This window comes from Salmo salar, chromosome ssa01 (assembly GCF_905237065.1).
Source record: "Salmo salar chromosome ssa01, Ssal_v3.1, whole genome shotgun sequence".
In the NCBI taxonomy this organism is placed as follows: Eukaryota; Metazoa; Chordata; class Actinopteri; order Salmoniformes; family Salmonidae; genus Salmo; species Salmo salar.
The window spans coordinates 24228602-24249381 of NC_059442.1; the positions used below are offsets into that span (position 1 = coordinate 24228602).

Consider the following 20780-nt stretch of genomic DNA (forward strand, 5'->3'; position numbering starts at 1 on the left):
TCGTCTGCATAGCAATGATATGAGAGACCATGTGAGGATATGACAGAGCCAAGTGACTTGGTGTATAGCGAGAATAGGAGTGGGCCAAGAACAGAGCCCTGGGGGACACCAGTGGTGAGAGCACGTGGTGCGGAGACAGATTCTCGCCACGCCACCTGGTAGGAGCGACCTGTCAGGTAGGACGCAATCCAAGCGTGCGCGGTGCCGGAGATGCCCAGCTCGGAGAGGGTGGAGAGGAGGATCTGATGGTTCACGGTATCAAAGGCAGCAGATAGGTCTAGAAGGATGAGAGCAGAGGAGAGAGAGTTAGCTTTAGCAGTGCGGAGAGCCTCCGTGACACAGAGAAGAGCAGTCTCAGTTGAATGCCCAGTCTTGAAACCTGACTGATTAGGATCAAGAAGGTCATTCTGAGAGAGATAGCAAGAGAGCTGGCCAAGCACGGCGCGTTCAAGAGTTTTGGAGAGAAAGGAAAGAAGGGATACTGGCCTGTAGTTGTTGACATCGGAGGGATCGAGTGTAGGTTTTTTCAGAAGGGGTGCAACTCTTGCTCTCTTGAAGACGGAAGGGACGTAGCCAGCGGTCAAGGATGCGTTGATGAGCGAGGTGAGGTAGGGGAGAAGGTCTCCGGAAATGGTCTGGAGAAGAGAGGAGGGGATAGGGTCAAGTGGGCAGGTTGTTGGGCGGCCGGCCGTCACAAGACGCGAGAGTTCATCTGGAGAGAGAGGGGAGAAAGAGGTCAAAGCACAGGGTAGGGCAGTGTGAGCAGGACCAGCAGTGTCGTTTGACTTAGCAACGAGGATCGGATGTCGTCAACCTTCTTTTCAAAATGGTTGACGAAGTCATCCGCAGAGAGGGAGGAGGGGGGAGGGGGAGGAGGATTAAGGAGGGAGGAGAAGGTAGCAAAGAGCTTCCTAGGGTTAGAGGCAGATGCTTGGAGTTTAGAGTGGTAGAAAGTGGCTTTAGCAGCAGAGACAGAAGAGGAAAATGTAGAGAGGAGGGAGTGAAAGGATGCCAGGTCCGCAGGGGAGGCGAGTTTTCCTCCATTTCCGCTCGGCTGCCCGGAGCCCTGTTCTGTGAGCTCGCAGTGAGTCGTCGAGCCACGGAGCAGGAGGGGAGGACCGAGCCGGCCTGGAGGATAGGGGACAGAGGAAATCAAAGGATGCAGAGAGGGAGGAGAGGAGGGTTGAGGAGGCAGAATCAGGAGATAGGTTGGAGAAGGTTTGAGCAGAGGGAAGAGATGATAGGATGGAAGAGGAGAGAGTAGCGGGAGAGAGAGAGCGAAGGTTGGGACGGCGCAATACCATCCGAGTAGGGGGAGAGTGAGAAGTGTTGGATGAGAGCGAGAGGGAAAAGGATACAAGGTAGTGGTCGGAGACTTGGAGGGGAGTTGCAATGAGATTAGTGGAAGAACAGCATCTAGTAAAGATGAGGTCAAGCGTATTGCCTGCCTTGTGAGTAGGGGGGGAAGGTGAGAGGGTGAGGTCGAAAGAGGAGAGGAGTGGAAAGAAGGAGGCAGAGAGGAATGAGTCGAAGGTAGACGTGGGGAGGTTAAAGTCACCCAGAACTGTGAGAGGTGAGCCATCCTCAGGAAAGGAACTTATCAAGGCGTCAAGCTCATTGATGAACTCTCCAAGGGAACCTGGAGGGCGATAAATGATAAGGATGTTAAGCTTGAAAGGGCTGGTAACTGTGACAGCATGGAATTCAAATGAGGAGATAGACAGATGGGTCAGGGGAGAAAGAGAGAATGTCCACTTGGGAGAGATGAGGATTCCAGTGCCACCACCCCGCTGGCTCGATGCTCTAGGGGTATGCGAGAACACGTAGTCAGACGAGGAGAGAGCAGTAGGAGTAGCAGTGTTATCTGTGGTGATCCATGTTTCCGTCAGCGCCAGGAAGTCTAGGGACTGGAGGGTAGCATAGGCTGAGATGAACTCAGCCTTGTTGGCCGCAGACCGGCAGTTCCAGAGGCTGCCGGAGACCTGGAACTCCACGTGGGTCGTGCGCGCTGGGACCACCAGGTTAGAGCGGCAGCGGCCACGCGGTGTGGAGCGTTTGTATGGCCTGTGCAGAGGAGAGAGAACAGGGATAGGCGGACACATAGTAGACAAGCTACAGAAGAGGCTACGCTAATGCAAATGAGATTGGAGTGACAAGTGGACTACACGTCTCGAATGTTCAGGAAGTTAAGCTTACGTTGCAAAAATGTTATTGACTAAAATGATACAGTACTGCTGGCTGGTGGAGTAGGCTAGCTAGCAGTGGCTGCGTTGTTGACTTTGAACGTGTAGCTGGCTAGGTAACCTCGGTAGTTTCAGTACTACACCTTGTCATGATACAAAGCAACTTTGTAGCTAGCTAGCTAACATAACACTAATCAAGACGTTCCTTGTAGTGTATTTAGTTTCAACAATGCTGCTCGTCGGTAATAGTTGGCTAGGTTAGGAAAAATGGCGTCGCGGGGGACGGAAATAGCTGGCTAGCTAACCTCGATGGCTGGCTAGCTAACAATTATCAATTAACAATTATCAAGCTATGACAAAGACAACTAGGTAGCTCGCTAGGTAACACTGCACTAGTCAAATCGTTCCGTTGTGAAGTATTAGTAACTACAGCGCTGCTAGTCGGTAACGGATGGCTATCTGGCAGTGGGTTAATGATGACTAGGTGTGTTGAGTAAGTCTGGCGCACCTCGATAATACTCAAACTCAAGCTACACAATTATCTTAGATACAGAGACAGCACAGACAACTATGTAGCTGGCTAACTAACACTAACACCACACTAATCAAGTCGTTGCGTTGTAATGTAATAGTTTCTGCGGTGCTGTTAGTCGGTAGAAGTTGGCTAGCTAACAGTGATGACTAGCTAGCTAGCAGCTAGCAGTGTTGACTACGTTAGGAGGACGAAGATAGCTAGCCTCGATAATTACTCAGTTACTCTAAACTACACAATTATCTTTGATACAAAGACGGCTATGTAGCTAGCTAAGAAGAATTGCTCAGATCAAACAAATCAAGCCGTTGTAATGTAGCGAAGTGGAATATTACCTGTGGAGCGAAGCGTGCTTACTTACCAATAGTTCCTTTTGTCCAGGTATGAAAGGGCCGTGTGGAGTGCAATAAAGATTGCATCATTTGTGGATCTGTTGGGGCGGTATGCAAATTGGAGTGGGTCTAGGGTTTCCCTGTGCCCAAGTGTTCTTGGGCACAGGGACTATGGTGGTCTGCTTGAAACATGGTGGTATTACAGACTCAGACAGGGAGAGGTTGAAAATGTCAGTGAAGACACTTGCCAGTTGGTCAGCGCATGTTCGGAGTACACGTTCTGGTAATCCGTCTGGCTCTGCGGCCTTGTGAATGTGGACCTGTTTAAAGGTCTTACTCACATCAGCTGCGGAGAGCGTGGTCACACAGTTGTTCGGAACAGCTGATGCTCTCATGCATGTTTCAGTGTTACTTACCTCGAAGCGAGCATAGAGGTTATTAAGCTTGTCTGGTAGGCTCGTGTCACTGGAAAGCTTGTCTGGTAGGCTCGTGTCACTGGGCAGCTCTCGGCTGTGCTTCCCTTTGTAGTCTGTAATAGTTTGCAAGCCCTGCCACATCCGACGAGCGGAGCCGGTGTAGTACGATTCGAGCTTAGTCCTGTATTGACACTTTGCCTGTTTGATGGTTCGTCGGAGGGCATAGCGGGATTTCTTATAAGCTACTGGGTTAGAGTCCCGCTCCTTCAAAGCGGCAGCTCTACCCTTTAGCTCAGTGCGAATGTTGCCTGTAATTCATGGCTTCTGGTTGGGGTATGTACATACGAGCACTGTGGGGACGACGTCCTCGATGCACTTATTGATAAAGCCAGTTACTCGTGTTGTGTACTCCTCAATGCCATCAGAAGAGGCCCGGAACATATAGAGTGACCAATAGTTACTGTATTATGATTCTTTAGTGTTTTATTTACTCAACAAGTAGTGCCCGAAAGAGGGATCGAACCATGTCTCAAAAGCAGCAGAAAAGGTCAAATAAGGTCACCAAAATGTCCCTGTTGGCTATACATGACTGGCCCTACCAGTAGTAGTTCATGGCTACAGACTGTAGTTATTCTTGATGTGACTAGATGAAGCTGTACTGATAGCCACAGGATATGGGATGATTGAATGGGAAAAATGGAAATAAACAAATATAAAAGCCATATAATTTACACATTATGCCATCATCTCACAAAAGCCATGTTTTTACGGAATGGCTCAGCGCCCATGTTTATAAAGCGAGAGGAAGTTGTCCATTTTTGCACTTTAGGTTAACATTGCAAAGGCTGCGTTTAGACAGGGTATCCAGGATTCTTGGGACATCCCTACACCATTTAAATTGACATTTAGAATGGTTAAGGTTAGGGTAATGCTTAAGGCTAGGGACATCCAAAGGAGCTAGGATTGCACTAACCGTTTACACAGGCTGCCCAGTTCTGATCTTTTTTTCACTAATTGGTATTTTGAACAATCAGATCAGCTCTAAAAAATATGTAATGTCAAAAGATCTGATGTGATTGGTCAAAAGACCAATTAGTGGAAAATAGATCAGAATTGGGTTGCCTGTGTAAACACAGCCATACAGCACATACAGTAACTTGCATGAGGAGCAAGCAAAAGTACACCAAAGGTACTTCATAAAAGTTTCCTAGATTAGAAACAAAAGAATAGAACAAACTATGACGTCAATAACATGCAATACATATTCCGTAAACATGTTTTCAACCTAAGATAAATGTGATATGCTGAAATGATACAGGTACAGTCTACTGTAGGTTTAGAAACACCCCTCCCCCTCAACGTTACAAATACTGTATTGCCAAATATGTGTATAATACAATATAATGCATTTATACATTTTGGGGTTCTGGAGTTTCATCATGATGTTGCTACAATTCACAGATTTGTAAACTCCATAAATATTGTATTGTCTATATTTGGGTTGATTTTTGGATGTAAATGATGGTTTTCTGAACTTTAATGCTATGGTTAAGTTCCAATGGAGCCGTTTCCATCTAAATATTAAATCATTTCTGGGTAACAGTTAAGTACCTTACTGTGATTGTATTCAATTAAAATGAAACAAAAATAGCTTCTTAGCAAAGAGACATTTCTCAAACAAGAATTTTGCTTGTACAGGCAGTCTTTTCAAACATTTCTAACACTAAAAGGGTATTATAATTTTCACAATTTCACAGCATTATTACAACATTATTGCAGGACTGGCGATAGACCTCCTTCCAATTGTGTGCAGATTCTATTTGAGGAATTGCTGTAAAATTATATTTTTCCTGGTCTGACAGAGTTAATTAGATACAATTCCAGTTCTTTTACCTTGGTAGGTCAAGTTCTGGATATGTATGTACAGCACCTTTTGGGGATACGATATTGACGTTTTGTTTTACATCTACTGCCACTGTCTCTTGTGATGACACATGACACAAAATGGCATGCCCTCCCTCTATGCTTCTCCCATTGTCATGTGATTCTCTCCCCAGAATACTGAGGGCACTGAAAAGGACTGTCTCATTCAAATACACAATGCTGTTTTATTGTCCACTGGGTTAGGGAAGAGCGTGAAATCCAGACTAGTTGGTGGCAGCGCTAAAGTCTTTAGTGTTCTCCCTAGCAGGCTTCTGCTGGAGCAGTTTCTGAGCCACACCATATGGCACATGAGCTGCCACGGTCCCCAGCTGCGAAGCTCCCTCCACATGGAACATCTGATCGTCAAAGAATATGTGAGGCCGGATCTTCTCCAGCATTGGCCCCTTAGGGGCCCCAGCAAGGAAGAGGGCCTCGTCTGTCTCCAGGCCCCAGGATCGCAGTGTCTTCAGGGCCCGGGTGCCTGAGCTGGCTGCGCTGCGTGCTGTCACCAGGTAGGTACGGATGGGGCAATCCAGACGCTGATCCTTGGCATAGAACTTCTTTTGCAGCTTCCCCAGAGACTCCAGGAACCCTTTCAGTGGTCCCTGAGAGGAAGAGAGAGAGGGAGTTGCTGCACGATGGGCCCAAACACTGAACATGTGTCACTTAAAATCTACAGTAAATCTACAGAGACACCAAACCTCTTCTGCCCGCACTAGATTCCTTAATCCATTTGAAGTACAGAGAGATATTGCTTTGTCAATTTACAAACTATTTCAATTTTGCTGCATATCCATTTGTGTTTTAATGTGTTATGGAATGATACTTGGACATACATGATCAAGAAGCGTGTTTTCGTGTGTCTTCTCATGCTCAAAGAACTTGTCCAGTCCGTGGGCCTTAAAGATGCGCTCTGACTCATCAGAGAAGAGCACTGCGTCCCCATCGAAGGCCACCCGCAGCTGAGTCTCTGACACTTCGGTTCTCTTCTCTGGTGGATTAAACATGGTGGCTGCTGCGATCCCTGAGAGAGAGATAGAGAGGCAGAGATAAAGAGAGAGACAGACAGACACAGACAGACAGACAGACAGACAGACAGAGATTACTCAGTATCACTTGATCAAGGTAAGCTTATTTTGCTGTATTAAACAACCAGATAACTGTGTTACAAGACAGATCATTACAAGACAGATCAAAGTGTCCATCGATAAGACATTCTTAGAGAAAAAGGTTATTCGGCTGTCCCCTTAGGAGAACCCTTTTTGGTTCCAGATATAACCCTTTTGGGTTTCATGTAGAACTCTCTGAGGAAAGGGTTCTACATGGAACCCAAAATGGTTCTATCTGGAACCAAAAAGGGTTCTTCAAAGGGTTCTCCTATGGGAACAGCTGAAGAACCCTTTTAGGTTCTAGATAGCACCTTTTTTTTCTAAGAGTGTAATTAACAAGACTATGCTCTCTGTCCACTTACCCTCCTCCAGGGCCTCTCGGACCTTCATTGGGTCAGCAGACAGGTACAGGTTAGTGTGGTAAGCCTTCAGGTACCCAATGGGACTGTTCCCACCTGTCATACAGAAACGCTCAATGAAGAGCTCTGCAGAGGAAAGAGAGAAGGGCATAGAGTCAATGTTATGGTTTCTGGCTGTAATTCAGAAATTCGTCATGCTGTGGCCAGATGGATTATACTCCCAGAAAAAGGGAGTGTGGCGATTGTATTGTTCGATCTTAAAAGCTTCAATGTTGCACTGAATCAATGAGCTGCAGCCCAATAATAACAGTGCCAGCAGTCTGAGGAGAGCCAATGGAGCTGTGTATGAGCAGCTGTATATCTGGTTACACTCCAGGGATGAGAACAGTTACCAAAGGCTAGGGAGATACAAAGAGAGAAAAATGCCTAGAGAGGAGTAGGGAGAGAAAAGAGTGGATTGAGGTTTGAGATAGAAGGAAAGAGCCTGCGATAGGGGCTCAGGCAGAGCAGATGTTTCCACTTGGCCAGGGTATTTTAGTGTGGGTATGGGGTGAGAGGACTGACCCCACCATTACCCGCACCCCTCCACCCCCAGGGCCCAGAACCTCAGTGTTCTGTCATTCATGGGGACACTACGTCAACTCAAAATCTACGGGGAGAGCTCAAAAATTCAAGCCCCTTGGGTGCTGCCATAGAATTGCCCATGAATGCTCAAGGTCATTGGCCAAAGATAAAAGGATGTCAAATCACTTTATATCTACCATAGCTTTGATTGGACTGATCATGTCAACATCATACTGTCAAAATATTAGCTAGCAAGCTAGACAAGCAGTCATCATCATGAATCAAGTCAACAATCTACTGGCAAATCCTTTTCAATCCTTGTCATATGAATAAAAATTATAGATAAACGTGTGGGTGCTCATCGGCCATTGGACAAAATTTTACACAACCAGTTGGAAATCGCAAATTCAACAATGAGTGGTTTGGAAGCAAAGAAATCACTAGCCTGCTATTCAGTGGAGTGGGTGTTTGGTCCAAGTCTGGGTTTAAGGGTCTCTTTTCCAAGCTTAAAAGGATAAACATTCACATGCCATGGGCCAGAAAAGGTTGAATACATTGGCCATTTTGTCAATCCAACATGACTTCTGCCACGTTCAAAACAACTGAAAACTCAGAAGTGGGAAATCTCAGATGACTTCAGTGAGTACAAGACAACTGGGAACTCGGGGGAAAAAATGAGCTCTGACTGGGAAAATACGTTTTCAACGGTCATCCAACTTCGAATTCTAAGTCGGGAACTCGGGCCTCTTTCTAGAGCTCCGTCCTGAAGATCACTGACATCTTGATTCAACCTTGTTTTTTTCAGAGTTCCAGGTTTGGCACAAAGGACCGTCGTGCCACCTTCCTGTTCAAATGAGCACAGCACAACAAGGTCCAAAAATGGATTGTATGCTGCTGCATAAACAATGTTATATGCCAGGGAGATATGTATACTGTAGCTAAGAAAGTAATACTAAGTGTATGTTGTGTAGTAAGCTGTTAGTAGCCCATGTGCCTCATCCTAAGAATTTGGTCCCTTTTCTCCTCATAACTATTTGTTCAGCACTTTTGAAATGTACAGTGACAGAATTCAGAACATGGGCTGTTCTTACAGTATTCTCCCTGTACACCAAGTCAGAACCGTAGGATAAAAAAAAGGGGGCATATACCGTAAGCAGGCAATGAAAACTCTTATAATATTCTATGATTACATTTATCTAAAACAGGCTATAGGCTACATGAGCCTACTGTTGGTGGTGCACATGTAGCCTATAGCCTGTTTTAGATAAATGTAATCATAGAATATTATAAGAGTTTTCATTGCCTGCTTACGGTATATGCCCCCTTTTTTTATCCTACGGTTCTGACTTGGTGTACAGGGAGAATACTGTAAGAACAGCCCATGTTCTGAATTCTGTCGCTGTACATTTCAAAAGTGCTGAACAAATAGTTATATTGACTATGTCTGTCCTATCTTGCTCATTAATGTCTTAATCGAAATCTTATCCACTTGTTTTTCCCTTATGCCATAGTTTGTACATCTCAATTGTCAGTAGAAACACACATTTGTTTAAGCAAGTCAGCCATATCAGCTATGTTTTTAAAAAAGGGAGTAAATGAATTAACTGTTTCGCTGCCAGACAAGGCTCCCCAGGTGTAGCAGTGGTAAGGATTCACTCCATGGTGCTGAAAAGAAAGCTCTGCTGTTGGGGCAGCTTTATGTAGGCCCTAACAGTTTGTGGGTACCATTTGTCACCATTATAGCGCAATTAATGTATTGTTTAGTGTTTTGTTGTGTAGTGGCTTTGCTGACATGCATCAACAACAAAAAAATTGGTGAGTTTGCCCCGCCAAGATTTACATGCTACAATCGCTGCTACGGGCGATACGGATATCACTTATTATTGATATCTAGGCTACATAGCGCATTGATGTGAATCACACTGCTGCTCTCTTATTTATTTGTGCCTTACGGATTGTGGTTGTTGTGGATGGCTGCTCACAAATGTATGTGTATTTTAACCCAACAGTGGTTGAATTGAAGAAGTTTAAGCTGCCTATCAATTATTGTTTTTGTGACCAGGGTGTATTCATTATGGAAACAGAGAAAAACAAGAGTTTATTTTCGACAAATTCAGGTAGATCCCTCCCCATTCTTCCGCTTGCTTCCGTTTAAGAAACATTTTGAAACAAAATTGTGGACAGCAAGTGAAAAATGCGTTTTAGTTTCTCCCTTCTAAACTCTGTGGTATTGTGCTCCATACGGTCCAAATGTAGTATAATTTATGAAGACCATGAATGGGGCTTTTATTTTCTTAATAGAAAATTACCATCTAGGTTTTTACATGCAAGTACCACTTTTCGGTAGTGCTCAAAGCATGCCATTCTGATCAACTCGAAGCAATGACCCCAAACAGTCCATCATGACAAAAAAAAAAGAAAAATGGATTAGGATAATTAGTCTTTAGTTTTTGGGTTATGCTCAGGTAAAACAATCTGGCTAATCTATATGTCCATATTTCCAAGTCCTACTCTTGAAGATCAGGGGGTATTAAATTAATTGTTAAGACTGGAAATCTAACACTTTTTTTATATATATAAAGATATAACCTAATCATATTATCTGTAGTGGAAAGCAATGGGTTAGAAGAAGCCTACATAACCAACCCATAAAGTAAAATGCAGCATCCATTTATGGCCAACTACAGTGGGGAGAACAAGTATTTGATACACTGCCGATTTTGCAGGTTTTCCTACTTACAAAGCATGTAGAGGTCTGTAATTTTTAATCATAGGTACACTTCAACTGTGAGAGATGGAATCTAAAACCAAAATCCAGAAAATCACATTGTATGATTTTTAAGTAATTCATTTGCATTTTATTGCATGACATAAGTATTTGATACATCAGAAAAGCAGAACTTAATATTTGGTACAGAGATCAATTACAGAGATCATACGTTTCCTGTAGTTCTTGACCAGGTTTGCACACACTGCAGCAGGGATTTTGGCCCACTCCTCCATACAGACCTTCTCCAGATCCTTCAGGTTTCGGGGTTGTCGCTGGGCAATACGGACTTTCAGCTCCCTCCAAAGATTTTCTATTGGGTTCAGGTCTGGAGACTGGCTAGGCCACTCCAGGACCTTGAGATGCTTCTTACGGAGCCACTCCTTAGTTGCCCTGGCTGTGTGTTTCGGGTCGTTGTCATGCTGGAAGACCCAGCCACGACCCATCTTCAATGCTCTTACTGAGGGAAGGAGGTTGTTGGCCAAGATCTAGCGAAACATGGCCCCATCCATCCTCCCCTTAATACGGTGCAGTTGTCCTGTCCCCTTTGCAGAAAAGCGTCCCCAAAGAATGATGTTTCCACCTCCATGCTTCACGGTTGGGAGGGTGTTCTTGGGGTTGTACTCATCCTTCTTCTTCCTCCAAACACGGCGAGTGGAGTTTAGACCAAAAAGCTCTATTTTTGTCTCATCAGACCACATGACCTTCTCCCATTCCTCCTCTGGATCATCCAGATGGTCATTGGCAAACTTCAGATGGGCCTGGACATGCGCTGGCTTGAGCAGGGGGACCTTGCGTGTGCTGCAGGATTTTAATCCATGACGGCATAGTGTGTTACTAAAGGTTTTCTTTGAGACTGTGGTCCCAGCTCTCTTCAGGTCATTGACCAGGTCTTGCCGTGTAGTTCTGGGCTGATCCCTCACCTTCCTCATGATCATTAATGCCCCACGAGGTGAGATCTTGCATGGAGCCCCAGACCGAGGGTGATTGACCGTCATCTTGAACTTCTTCCATTTTATAATAATTGTGCCAACAGTTGTTGCCTTCTCACCAAGCTGCTTGCCTATTGTCCTGTAGCCCATCCCAGCCTTGTGCAGGTCTACAATTTTATCCCTGATGTCCTTACACAGCTCTCTGGCCTTGGCCATTGTGGAGAGGTTGGAGTCTGTTTGATTGAGTGTGTGGACAGGTGTCTTTTATACAGGTAACGAGTTCAAACAGGTGCAGTTAATACAGGTCATGAGTGGAGAACAGGAGGGCTTCTTAAAGAAAAACTAACAGGTCTGTGAGAGCCGGAATTCTTACTGGTTGGTAGATGATCAAATACTTATGTCATGCAATAAAATGCCAATTAATTACTTAAAAATCATACAATGTGATTTTCTGGATTTTTGTTTTAGAGTCCGTCTCTCACAGTTGATGTGTACCTGTGATAAAAAATTACAGCCCTCTACATGCTTTGTAAGTAGGAAAACCTGCAAAATCGGCAGGTTTTCCTACTTAGGGTTAAGGTTAGGTTTAAAATCAGATTTTATGACCGTGTGGATGTGCCAGCTACTAATCTGCGCCTCCTAAAGGGAAAGTAATCTAAAAGTCACTGAAAGTAAATCAGATTTGGGTAATCCATACGTTTTGGTAATCCAAAGGTTACGTTACAGGTAACTAGTAACTGTAACAGATTACATTTAGAAAGTAACCTTGAAGTGTCACCAGCCACATCATCATGATGATGCATTTGGACAAAAGGACCCAAACAGCTAAAGTTATTTTAGTGAAGTTTTAAGCAGACGTGTGTTCTGAGGGACACGGGCTCTTACAGGCTGTGTGGAAATGGGAATGATCAGCTGTGTGGAGCACCCAGAGCACCATCATCTGTTCAAGAGTAACATGTGTTACAATTAGAGGTCGACCGATTATGATTTTTCACCGCCGATACCGATTATTGGAGGCCCAACAAACGCCGATACCGATTAATCGGCCATAGAATTTTAATTATTTTTTACATTTAAATTTTAAAATTTTTTATTTGTAATAATGACAATTACAACAATACTGAATGAACACTTATTTTAATTTAATATAATACATCAATAAAATCAATTTAGCCTGAAATAAATAATGAGACATGTTCAATTTGGTTTAAATAATGCAAAAACAAAGTGTTGGAGAAGAAAGTAAAAGTACAATATGTGCCATGTAAAAAAGCTAATGTTTAAGTTCCTTGTTCAGAACATGAGAACATATGAAAGCTGGTGGTTCCTTTGAACATGAGTCTTCAATATTCCCAGGTAAGAAGTTTTAGGTTGTAGTTATTATAGCAATTATAGGACTATTTCTCTCTATACCATTTGTATTTCATGTACCTTTGACTATTGGATGTTCTTATAGGCACTTTAGTATTGCGTATTGTAACAGTATAGCTTCAGTCCCTCTCCTCGCTCCTACCTGGGCTCGAACCAGGAACACATCGACAACAGCCACCCTCGAAACCCATGTAGAGCAAGGAGAACAAGCACTCCCAAGTCTCAGAGAGAGTGACGTTTGAAACGCTATTAGCGCGCACCCGCTAACTAGCTAGCTATTTCACATGGGTTACATCAGCCTAATCTCGGGGGTTGATAGGCTTGAAGTCATAAACATCTTGAATTTTGCAAAGAGCTGCTGGCAAAATGCACAAAGGTGCAGTTTGAATGAATGCTTACGAGCCTGCTGCTGCCTACCATCCCTCAGTCAGACTGCTCTATCAAATATCAAATCATAGACTTAATTATAACATAATAACACACAGAAATACGAGCCTTTGGTCATTAATGTGGTCGAATCCGGAAACTATCATTTCAAAAACTAAACGTTTATTATTTCAGTGAAATACGGAACCGTTCTGTATTTTATTTAACAGGTGGCATCCCTAAGTCTAAATATTCCTGTTACATTGCACAACTTTCAATGTTATGTCATAATTATGTACAATTCTGGCAAATTAATTACGGCCTTTGTTAGGAATAAATGGACTTCGCACAGTTCGCAATGAGCCAGGCGGCCCAAACTGCTGTATATACCCTGACTGCTTGCACGGAACGCAAGAGAAGTGACACAAATTCATGTTAGCAGGCAATATTAACTAAATATGCAGGTTTAAAAATATATACTTGTGTATGTTTATGGTTAGGTACATTGGTGCAACGACAGTGCTTTTTTCGCAAATGCGCTTGTTAAATCATCACCCGTTTGTCAAAGTAGGCTGTGATTCGATGAGAAATTTAACAGGCACCGCATCGATTATATGCAACGCAGGACACGTTAGATAAACTAGTAATATCATCAACCATGTGTAGTTAACTAGTGATTATGTTAAGATTGATAGTTTTTTATAAGATAAGTTTAATGCTAGCTAGCAACTTACCTTGGCCGTCATTGGAAATAAGAATGTGTTCTTAATCTGACTTGCCTAGTTAAATAAAGGTGTTTAAAAAAAAAATCGGCAAATTGGTGGCCAAAAATACTGATTACCGATTGTTATGAAAACTTGAAATCGGCCCTAATTAATCGGCCATTCCGATTAATCGGTCGACCTCTAGTTACAATGTTTGAAATGTTTGTATTTTATAGTTGTGTTTTTGGCGCACTGCATACTTTTCCTGCTCTTTTAACAGATTAAGAATGGCTCTGATAACATTAGATTGGCCAAACGTTTTGGAATATTCATCGCATTTTCTACGGATTTACAAAAAACATGCACCTCCACTAGTACTGCATATCCGAGTCGGACAAACTTTAGTGCTTCGGGATAATGCACGCAAGAAGCCGGGTGAGAGGGACTACATCTGGTAAGGGCAGAAGGAAAATACTGACAATAGAAGGTAACAGACCTAAAATACATTGAAAACACAATCGCTCATGTCAATGTTGAGTTCTAACTGAATTATGTGAAGTCACAAATACGTCCAGAAATACCCCAGAAACTCCGAATGTGATGTCACAAATACGTCCAGAAATACCCCAGAAACTCCGAATGTGATGTCACAAATACGTCCAGAAATACCCCAGAGACTTCGAATGTGATGTCACAAATACGTCCAGAAATACCCCAGAGACTCCAAATGTGATGTCACAAATACGTCCAGAAATACCCCAGAGACTCCGAATGTGATGTCACAAATACGTCCAGAAATACCCCAGAGACTCCGAATGTGATGTCACAAAAACATCCAGAAATACCCCAGAGACTCCGAATGTGCTTGTTTCTAATTCAAGATCATTGATAAGCAAAGTGGATGCATTTGAACTGCTACTTCAATCAGTAAATGCAGACATGGGATGTGTCACTGAAACATGGGCCCACGAAAATATCCCAGATGAATCTCTTTTCATACAAGAAATTACATGTCCAGAGAGGGGATGAGAGGAGGGGGCGTAGCTATGTATGTGAATCCCAGTATGTAGGAAAAGATAAGAACTGATCTAGAGAAAGAGGAGTTTGAGTGTGTGTGGCTTCAGCTTCGTCCTAAACGACTCCCCAGCTCAGTTTCAACTCTGGTAGTGGGAATACTCTAACATCCACCATGGGCAAATGAGAAAACACTTCAGCAGAACACATGTGATCAGGATGTCCTATCCTGAAATGGGTCTCATCCTGTGTGGGGATTTTAATCACCTGTCCATCAAGATGCTGACAAACTCCCATCCAGACATGAAACAAGTGGTCAAAGACAAGACCAGAGTGGACTCCATCCTAGATCTGATCATTACAAATCATGAATCACTACAACACCCCCACTGTACTTGCTCCTCTCGGATCCAGTGATCACAAATGTCTGCTGTTCTCCCCATACACAACATCAAGAGGGAGAAGCGAGGTGCAGCGGGAGAAAAGGATGTCTGGTAACCCAGAACAGAAAGGAGGCCTTGGCACGATTTATGGCCAGTACTTACTGGTCTGCCAAATACGAGGTGGTGATCATCAATGCAAAGGGGTAGACGTTCAACTCCTGCATTCAAACTGCACTTGATGTATGCATGCCAATAAGAAAACAAAAACACTGAACAAGCCCTGGATGACTAAACAAATAAAGGCTGCCATCAGTAAAACAGATTTTCAACAGATGGGGGGAAAACATTGAAATGGAGTAAATTCAGAAACACTGTGCAAATGCTTATCAAGGAAGCAAAGAAAAACTACTACAAAACTGAAATCCAGGACCTAAAGAAGAGAAACCCTAAGGAATGGTGGGACTTCATTAACAAAGGACTGGAATGAAAGGAAACATCAGGAGTGAGAATACAGGTTGAGGGAACTGAAGATGATGACGTGGCTGATGTTTTAAATGGCTTCTTTGCTGAGGCGTGGACAAGCACCACACGTCTTGCCATCTTCCCCCTGCGCATACTTACAAGGCAGGTTGAGCTGTGCAGCATTGGCTAGATAAAGCAAGCTCTGACCAGACTCAGCCCACGTAAAGCGGGTGGGCCTGATGGCATTCCAGCCTGGCTACTAAAAGAGCATGCAGAAGATCTAGCCCCTGTTATCACACACATAGTTAACACCACCTACTGGCAGGGGACTGTTCCTGCTGCATGGAAGACTGACAATATGTGTCCCATACCTAAAGTGTCAAACCCATGTACAAAGAGTGACTGGAGGCTGATCTCTCTAACTTCATGCCTTGGAAAAATCCAGAAGAGCTTCATCATAAAAAAGTGCACAAATCAGTATGCCTATCTCCTACTACTACCGCCCTTGTGAAAGCCACACACTCCTGGCTGGCAGCTACAGATTCCAGAAAACCAACAATAGTGAGGGTGTTAATAGCTGATATGTCCAAAGCCTTTGATCGAGTAGATCACGCAACGCTCCTGCAACATCTGTCTGACATTGAACTGTATCCAAGGTTACTAGCCTGGCTCCACAGCTACACCACCGGAAGAAGGCAGAGGGTGATGGCAAATTGCACATTTAGCCCTTAGTCAGAGGTCACCTCTGGTGTGCCACAAGGCATGGTTTCACCATATCTGTTTCTCCTTCAGATGTCCATCAAAAAAGTTGTCTTCAGTGTCACTGGACACTGGGTATGCAGACGCAGTAGGGCTGTCCCGAGCCATACCATTAACCAGCATCCAAGAGGACACTTCCATGGGCTTGAAGGCAAAGCATCCAACAACATGCTCCTGAATGGGAAAAAGTCTGTAAAAATGTGAATATGTTTTTCTAGAGACCATCCACAACCTGCACCACTAATCATAGTAGGACAGAAAGTACCAGTGGTAACAACAACCAAGTATCTTGGTTTTCATCTGGACTCTAACCTCAGTGAGGAAAGCCTCAAAATCCCTGCACTTTGACTGTTCTTGCCGGAAATGGCCTACCCACTGAAGATCTGGTCACAGTATACCCTACACTGGTTAGGCCTTGTCTGGAATACGGTGGAGTGCTGTTAGTTGGATGCAGTAAAAAGCATCAGGCCCAACTAGATAGGGTGCAGAGGAGGGCCTTGAGGATCATCTCCAGAGGTGGAGCAGTCCAACCACAGCTCCCTTCACTGCAGAGCAGGCGAGAGCAGGCTGCAGTGCACCTGGTGAAAGACAGTGCACACTCTTGACCATGCATTGAACAACCTGCTCCCTCCAAAAATTGGTAACTGCACAAACAGGCTCCTGAGAAAAAGCCACAAACTGTCCTGTATAACTGCCTGCACAAACCGCATGTGAAACGCCACTCTACCCACTGCTATCAGACTGTATAATAACTCTAGTTCTTAAATGTTTTTCCCCCCCACAATTTTCTTTTACAATCACATTTTAACATTTCAATTTCCATCATGAAAAATGTCCTGTGATGTTTCAAGTGTTCTGTATTCTATTTATGTCACATATTATGTATTTTAAATGAGTGTTTTGCAATTATTAGTAGGGAGGCATGATATAGTCGGTAAGCATATCGGAATCGGCCGATATTAGCTAAAAATGCCAACAGCAAAACAGATGTCAAAGCTGACGTGCATACCTATATAACGTAGGTATATGACATAATGACGCCACAAAAAATACAGAGCTACACAGAACAAAAGCTGAAAATACTAAGCGCACACTTCCAACAACTAAACAAGTTCAAGTTGAGCAGTCATTTGAAAGAGTAAGAACATTTCAGCGAGACAACTCAAAGGTGAAATCCATTAACGGCAAGATAATGTAATTCATTGCCCTTGACAATCAACTGTTCTCTGTCGAGGATGATGTTGGCTTTTTCCGACTGGTCGAGCACCTCGAGCTCCGGTACACACTACCAAGTAGGCACTATTTTTCAGATATTGCCCAACACAGTATTGTTGAAACACACATCCATGAGCTACTTGCTATGGGCGTCACTGCTATTAGCTTTACGACTGACATTTGGACCAGCGATGTCAGCCCCATGAGCATGCTGAGTCACAGTGGGACGATGAGGATTTCGTACTGAGGAAAGCCGTACTGCAAGAATGTGCTGGTTCTCATTGGCTGCTGCCATTTCAATGGTATTTGAGAACATGTTTGAAACTTGAACACACTCCTAACTGACTTGAGAAATAAGATCATCAACTGTGTCTGCAGCAGACGTGATACTCTCTGTCATGGCATTGAAACGCCTGCTCAACAAAACTGCTGACAGACCGCGGGGTTAAAACTTGCAAAAGTACTCTACTAGAGGCTGTGAACAAACGATTCGGTGGCATTCTCTCTGAGCCTCTACTGTGTCGCCACCATGCTGAATGCTAGGTACAAGGACCGCTACTTCGATGCAGACAAGAAACAGGGTTTAGGTGAAATGTTACAGACACAGCTGGACAAGATGGACACGGACACAGTGACAGTGCGCACCAAGGAAGAGAGGCCACGGACAGACAGAGCTGAAACTTCACTGCTTGACATGTATGATGAAATCCTGGCTGAGACTAAACAAATGAACAACGAAACAGCACAGCAAGTGAAATAATTAGGTTTTGATGATGTTTTACTGGTAATGGGGACATACGTAAATGCCAACAAAATAACTTTTTGGTCAGCGTGTGTGTGTGTGTGTGTGTGTGTGTGTGTGTGTGTGTGTGTGTGTGTGTGTGTGTGTGTGTGTGTGTGTTTGAACTATTTAACTGTACTAGAATGCTTAAAAAATAATGTTTTATATCAGCTATCGGTATCAGGGTTTTTTTGGCAAGGAAAATATTGGTATCGACCAAAAATGTCATACCGGGGCATCCCTAATTATTAGTCATGTAAATTCTGCACTTCTTCAGTTTTATCTGTGAGCAAGAACAAATAAACTGAAACTTCATCATCAGTGCATCAGAACAGCCCTCATCTCCTGGTACCCTTAAGCCCAACCTACTATCAGGGCATCACACTGAATTTGAATGAAAGATGTACTCATTCACAGCACAATGGCCAGGTTGTGCACATGTGTGCACGTGTTTATGCATGTGTGTATCTGTGTATGTGATTAGGCACTCACGATGGTGGTTGATGGTGTTTATGAGTCGGAGGCCGGCGTGTGCGTGGCTGTTGGTCATGAGCACAACGTCAAAGAGCTCCTCACTCTCAGGGTACAGCTCCCTCAGCCGAGTATTCACTGCCTCCAGAGCCTGAGGTCATGTCAAACAGAAGCTCTGAACATACACCATACATCATTCACATTGACGGACATGGTCGGCAATGTCAAAGCTCTGGGTGTATTTCTGTCTGTCTGTGTATCTTTATTTCCCTGACCTTAACAAAAGAAAAAGCAGGGCCGGGGGCGAAGGGCTCCATCTCATGCTCTATCTGGTACTTGAGGTAGTCCTCCATGCCTTTCTGTTCGTAGATCTGCTGCTCCTTATCCATGTTGAAGAGGACACGCGATGACACTGCAATGGTGATGGCATTCTGAGGCTTTGGCTGTTGGATGAGGGGACACAATGCTTAATACCTGAACACACAATACAACACACATTAGCACACAGAAACACACACAAGTAGGAAGGGCGATTCAACGCCAGGAAAGCTCCAGAATATTTTTGGTATCTCAGATTGTTCTATCAATTCTCACATATAAACATCATTGGGAGGAAGTATGTTTTATATGCTTTTTTGTATATATGTAATACCCTTGTTAGAACCAAGTATTGGGTTTATTCTTGTTAGAACCAAGCACTGAGTTTATTTGTTATAATTCATTGGCATTAGATTTAAAAGGGGATTGAATTACTCCCGAATTGTAATGCTGTTAATGCATTTCTTTTGAAGAAATATTTTTTTAATGTATAAGTGAATAGGTTGGTTTACTTTTAAGTTTAAGTTTGACCAATAAGGTCGGTTGTTAAGCTGTGGCCAATGGGAGAGTTGACCTGGTTAATGGGAGGCCTGGGAAAAAAAGATAGGGAGAGAGACATTGAGAAAAGGATGGACATTACATTATTACCGTTGGTGAAGAAAAATTATAACAGAAGATGATAAAAATAGAACAAAATCCATACCTGCCGAGTTTTGAAGGGAAATACTGATTTTATTTTATAAGAGAGTTGTTATAATTTTGTTAAGAAAGACTTAGTAAAGACTGAAGCTACCATCTCATCGTGGAGATTAACGAGTTCATGTTCCCATAGGATATCGGTTACTGCTAAAGAGTACTGTCTGCATTGATAGCTGTGCTTGCTCTGGATCTTGTGAGGAAATCTGCAAGGAACTGCCATACTACACTGAGGGAACATCTACGAGTAGTGAGTAACCACAACGGTGGGGTTCTTCGGGACTTGTGTGTCGTCATTTTTTTGGCGCTCCAACGTGCTCCAATGGGGTTAAGCAAGCTTGAAATAATTTGGACATGGGTTGTGCATGACTCATTGGGGTTTATTATTTGTATTTATTTTGATGTGGTGCTTTGAAAATGTAATAAAACACATTTTGAACCTTATGTATGTTGCCTTGGTGGAGTCATTTCCTGTTTCAATTGAATTTAATGCATGGGAAAGTATATCCTTATACAATAACAAAACCTATAATCATTCCATCTGAAGTTAATACCCTATTTGTCATCACCCTAGATAGTTGACAATAGGGATTCTTATTGGAGATGTCCTACTCACCTAACATCCCATGCTGTTGAGATACTCTACGTAAGTTAATATCGTGAGAGTCAAACTCAAGCCTGGTGAGAGGGTTACATATGATGGGTTACATGATGAAAGTGGCAATTTTAGGCCCATTTTTAGACCAACACGTGCCTCCTGTAAGACCATATGATCCGTGAACTGTACATGATACAGACAACATATTGGTGTCATTATACTCCTTATAGTTTGCTCTAACATATGTCTAGATTCTGAAATACAATTTTTCGCAAATGTATTAATATCTCAAAAGTAACCTTTTTGATTTAGTAAATTTTTGGGACATTGCGGCTGGGAATTTCATTGATAGAGCGTTAGCTCATAGTTTAGGGACCCCCATTGTTCCCGTGGATGTGCCCTTCCCCGTTCACACCTTAGATAGTCGACCATTAGGGTCAGGGTTAATTAGGGAGGTCTCCGCTCCTTTGGACATGGTGACGCAGGGGGGTTAGACGGAGAGAATACGTTTTTTCCTTATTGACT

General features: G+C 43.4%; 1 protein-coding gene across 2 annotated transcripts in view; it reads right to left on the reverse strand.

Annotated features, from left to right (window-relative positions):
• Positions 1–4993: 4993 nt before the first annotated feature.
• LOC106580683 (cytosolic 5'-nucleotidase 1A) overlaps positions 4994–20780 on the reverse strand; it is a 31378-nt gene continuing 15591 nt past the window's right edge. For both annotated transcript variants that reach the window (XM_014162106.2, XM_014162041.2), the window contains exons 2-6: positions 18919–19086; positions 18665–18794; positions 6858–6980; positions 6223–6410; positions 4994–5991 (exon numbers count right to left, since the gene is read on the reverse strand). In XM_014162106.2, the coding sequence (XP_014017581.1) occupies positions 5611–5991; positions 6223–6410; positions 6858–6980; positions 18665–18794; positions 18919–19032 (936 nt within the window). In that variant the 5' untranslated portion in view covers positions 19033–19086 and the 3' untranslated portion in view covers positions 4994–5610. The remainder of the gene's footprint in view (positions 5992–6222; positions 6411–6857; positions 6981–18664; positions 18795–18918; positions 19087–20780) is intronic.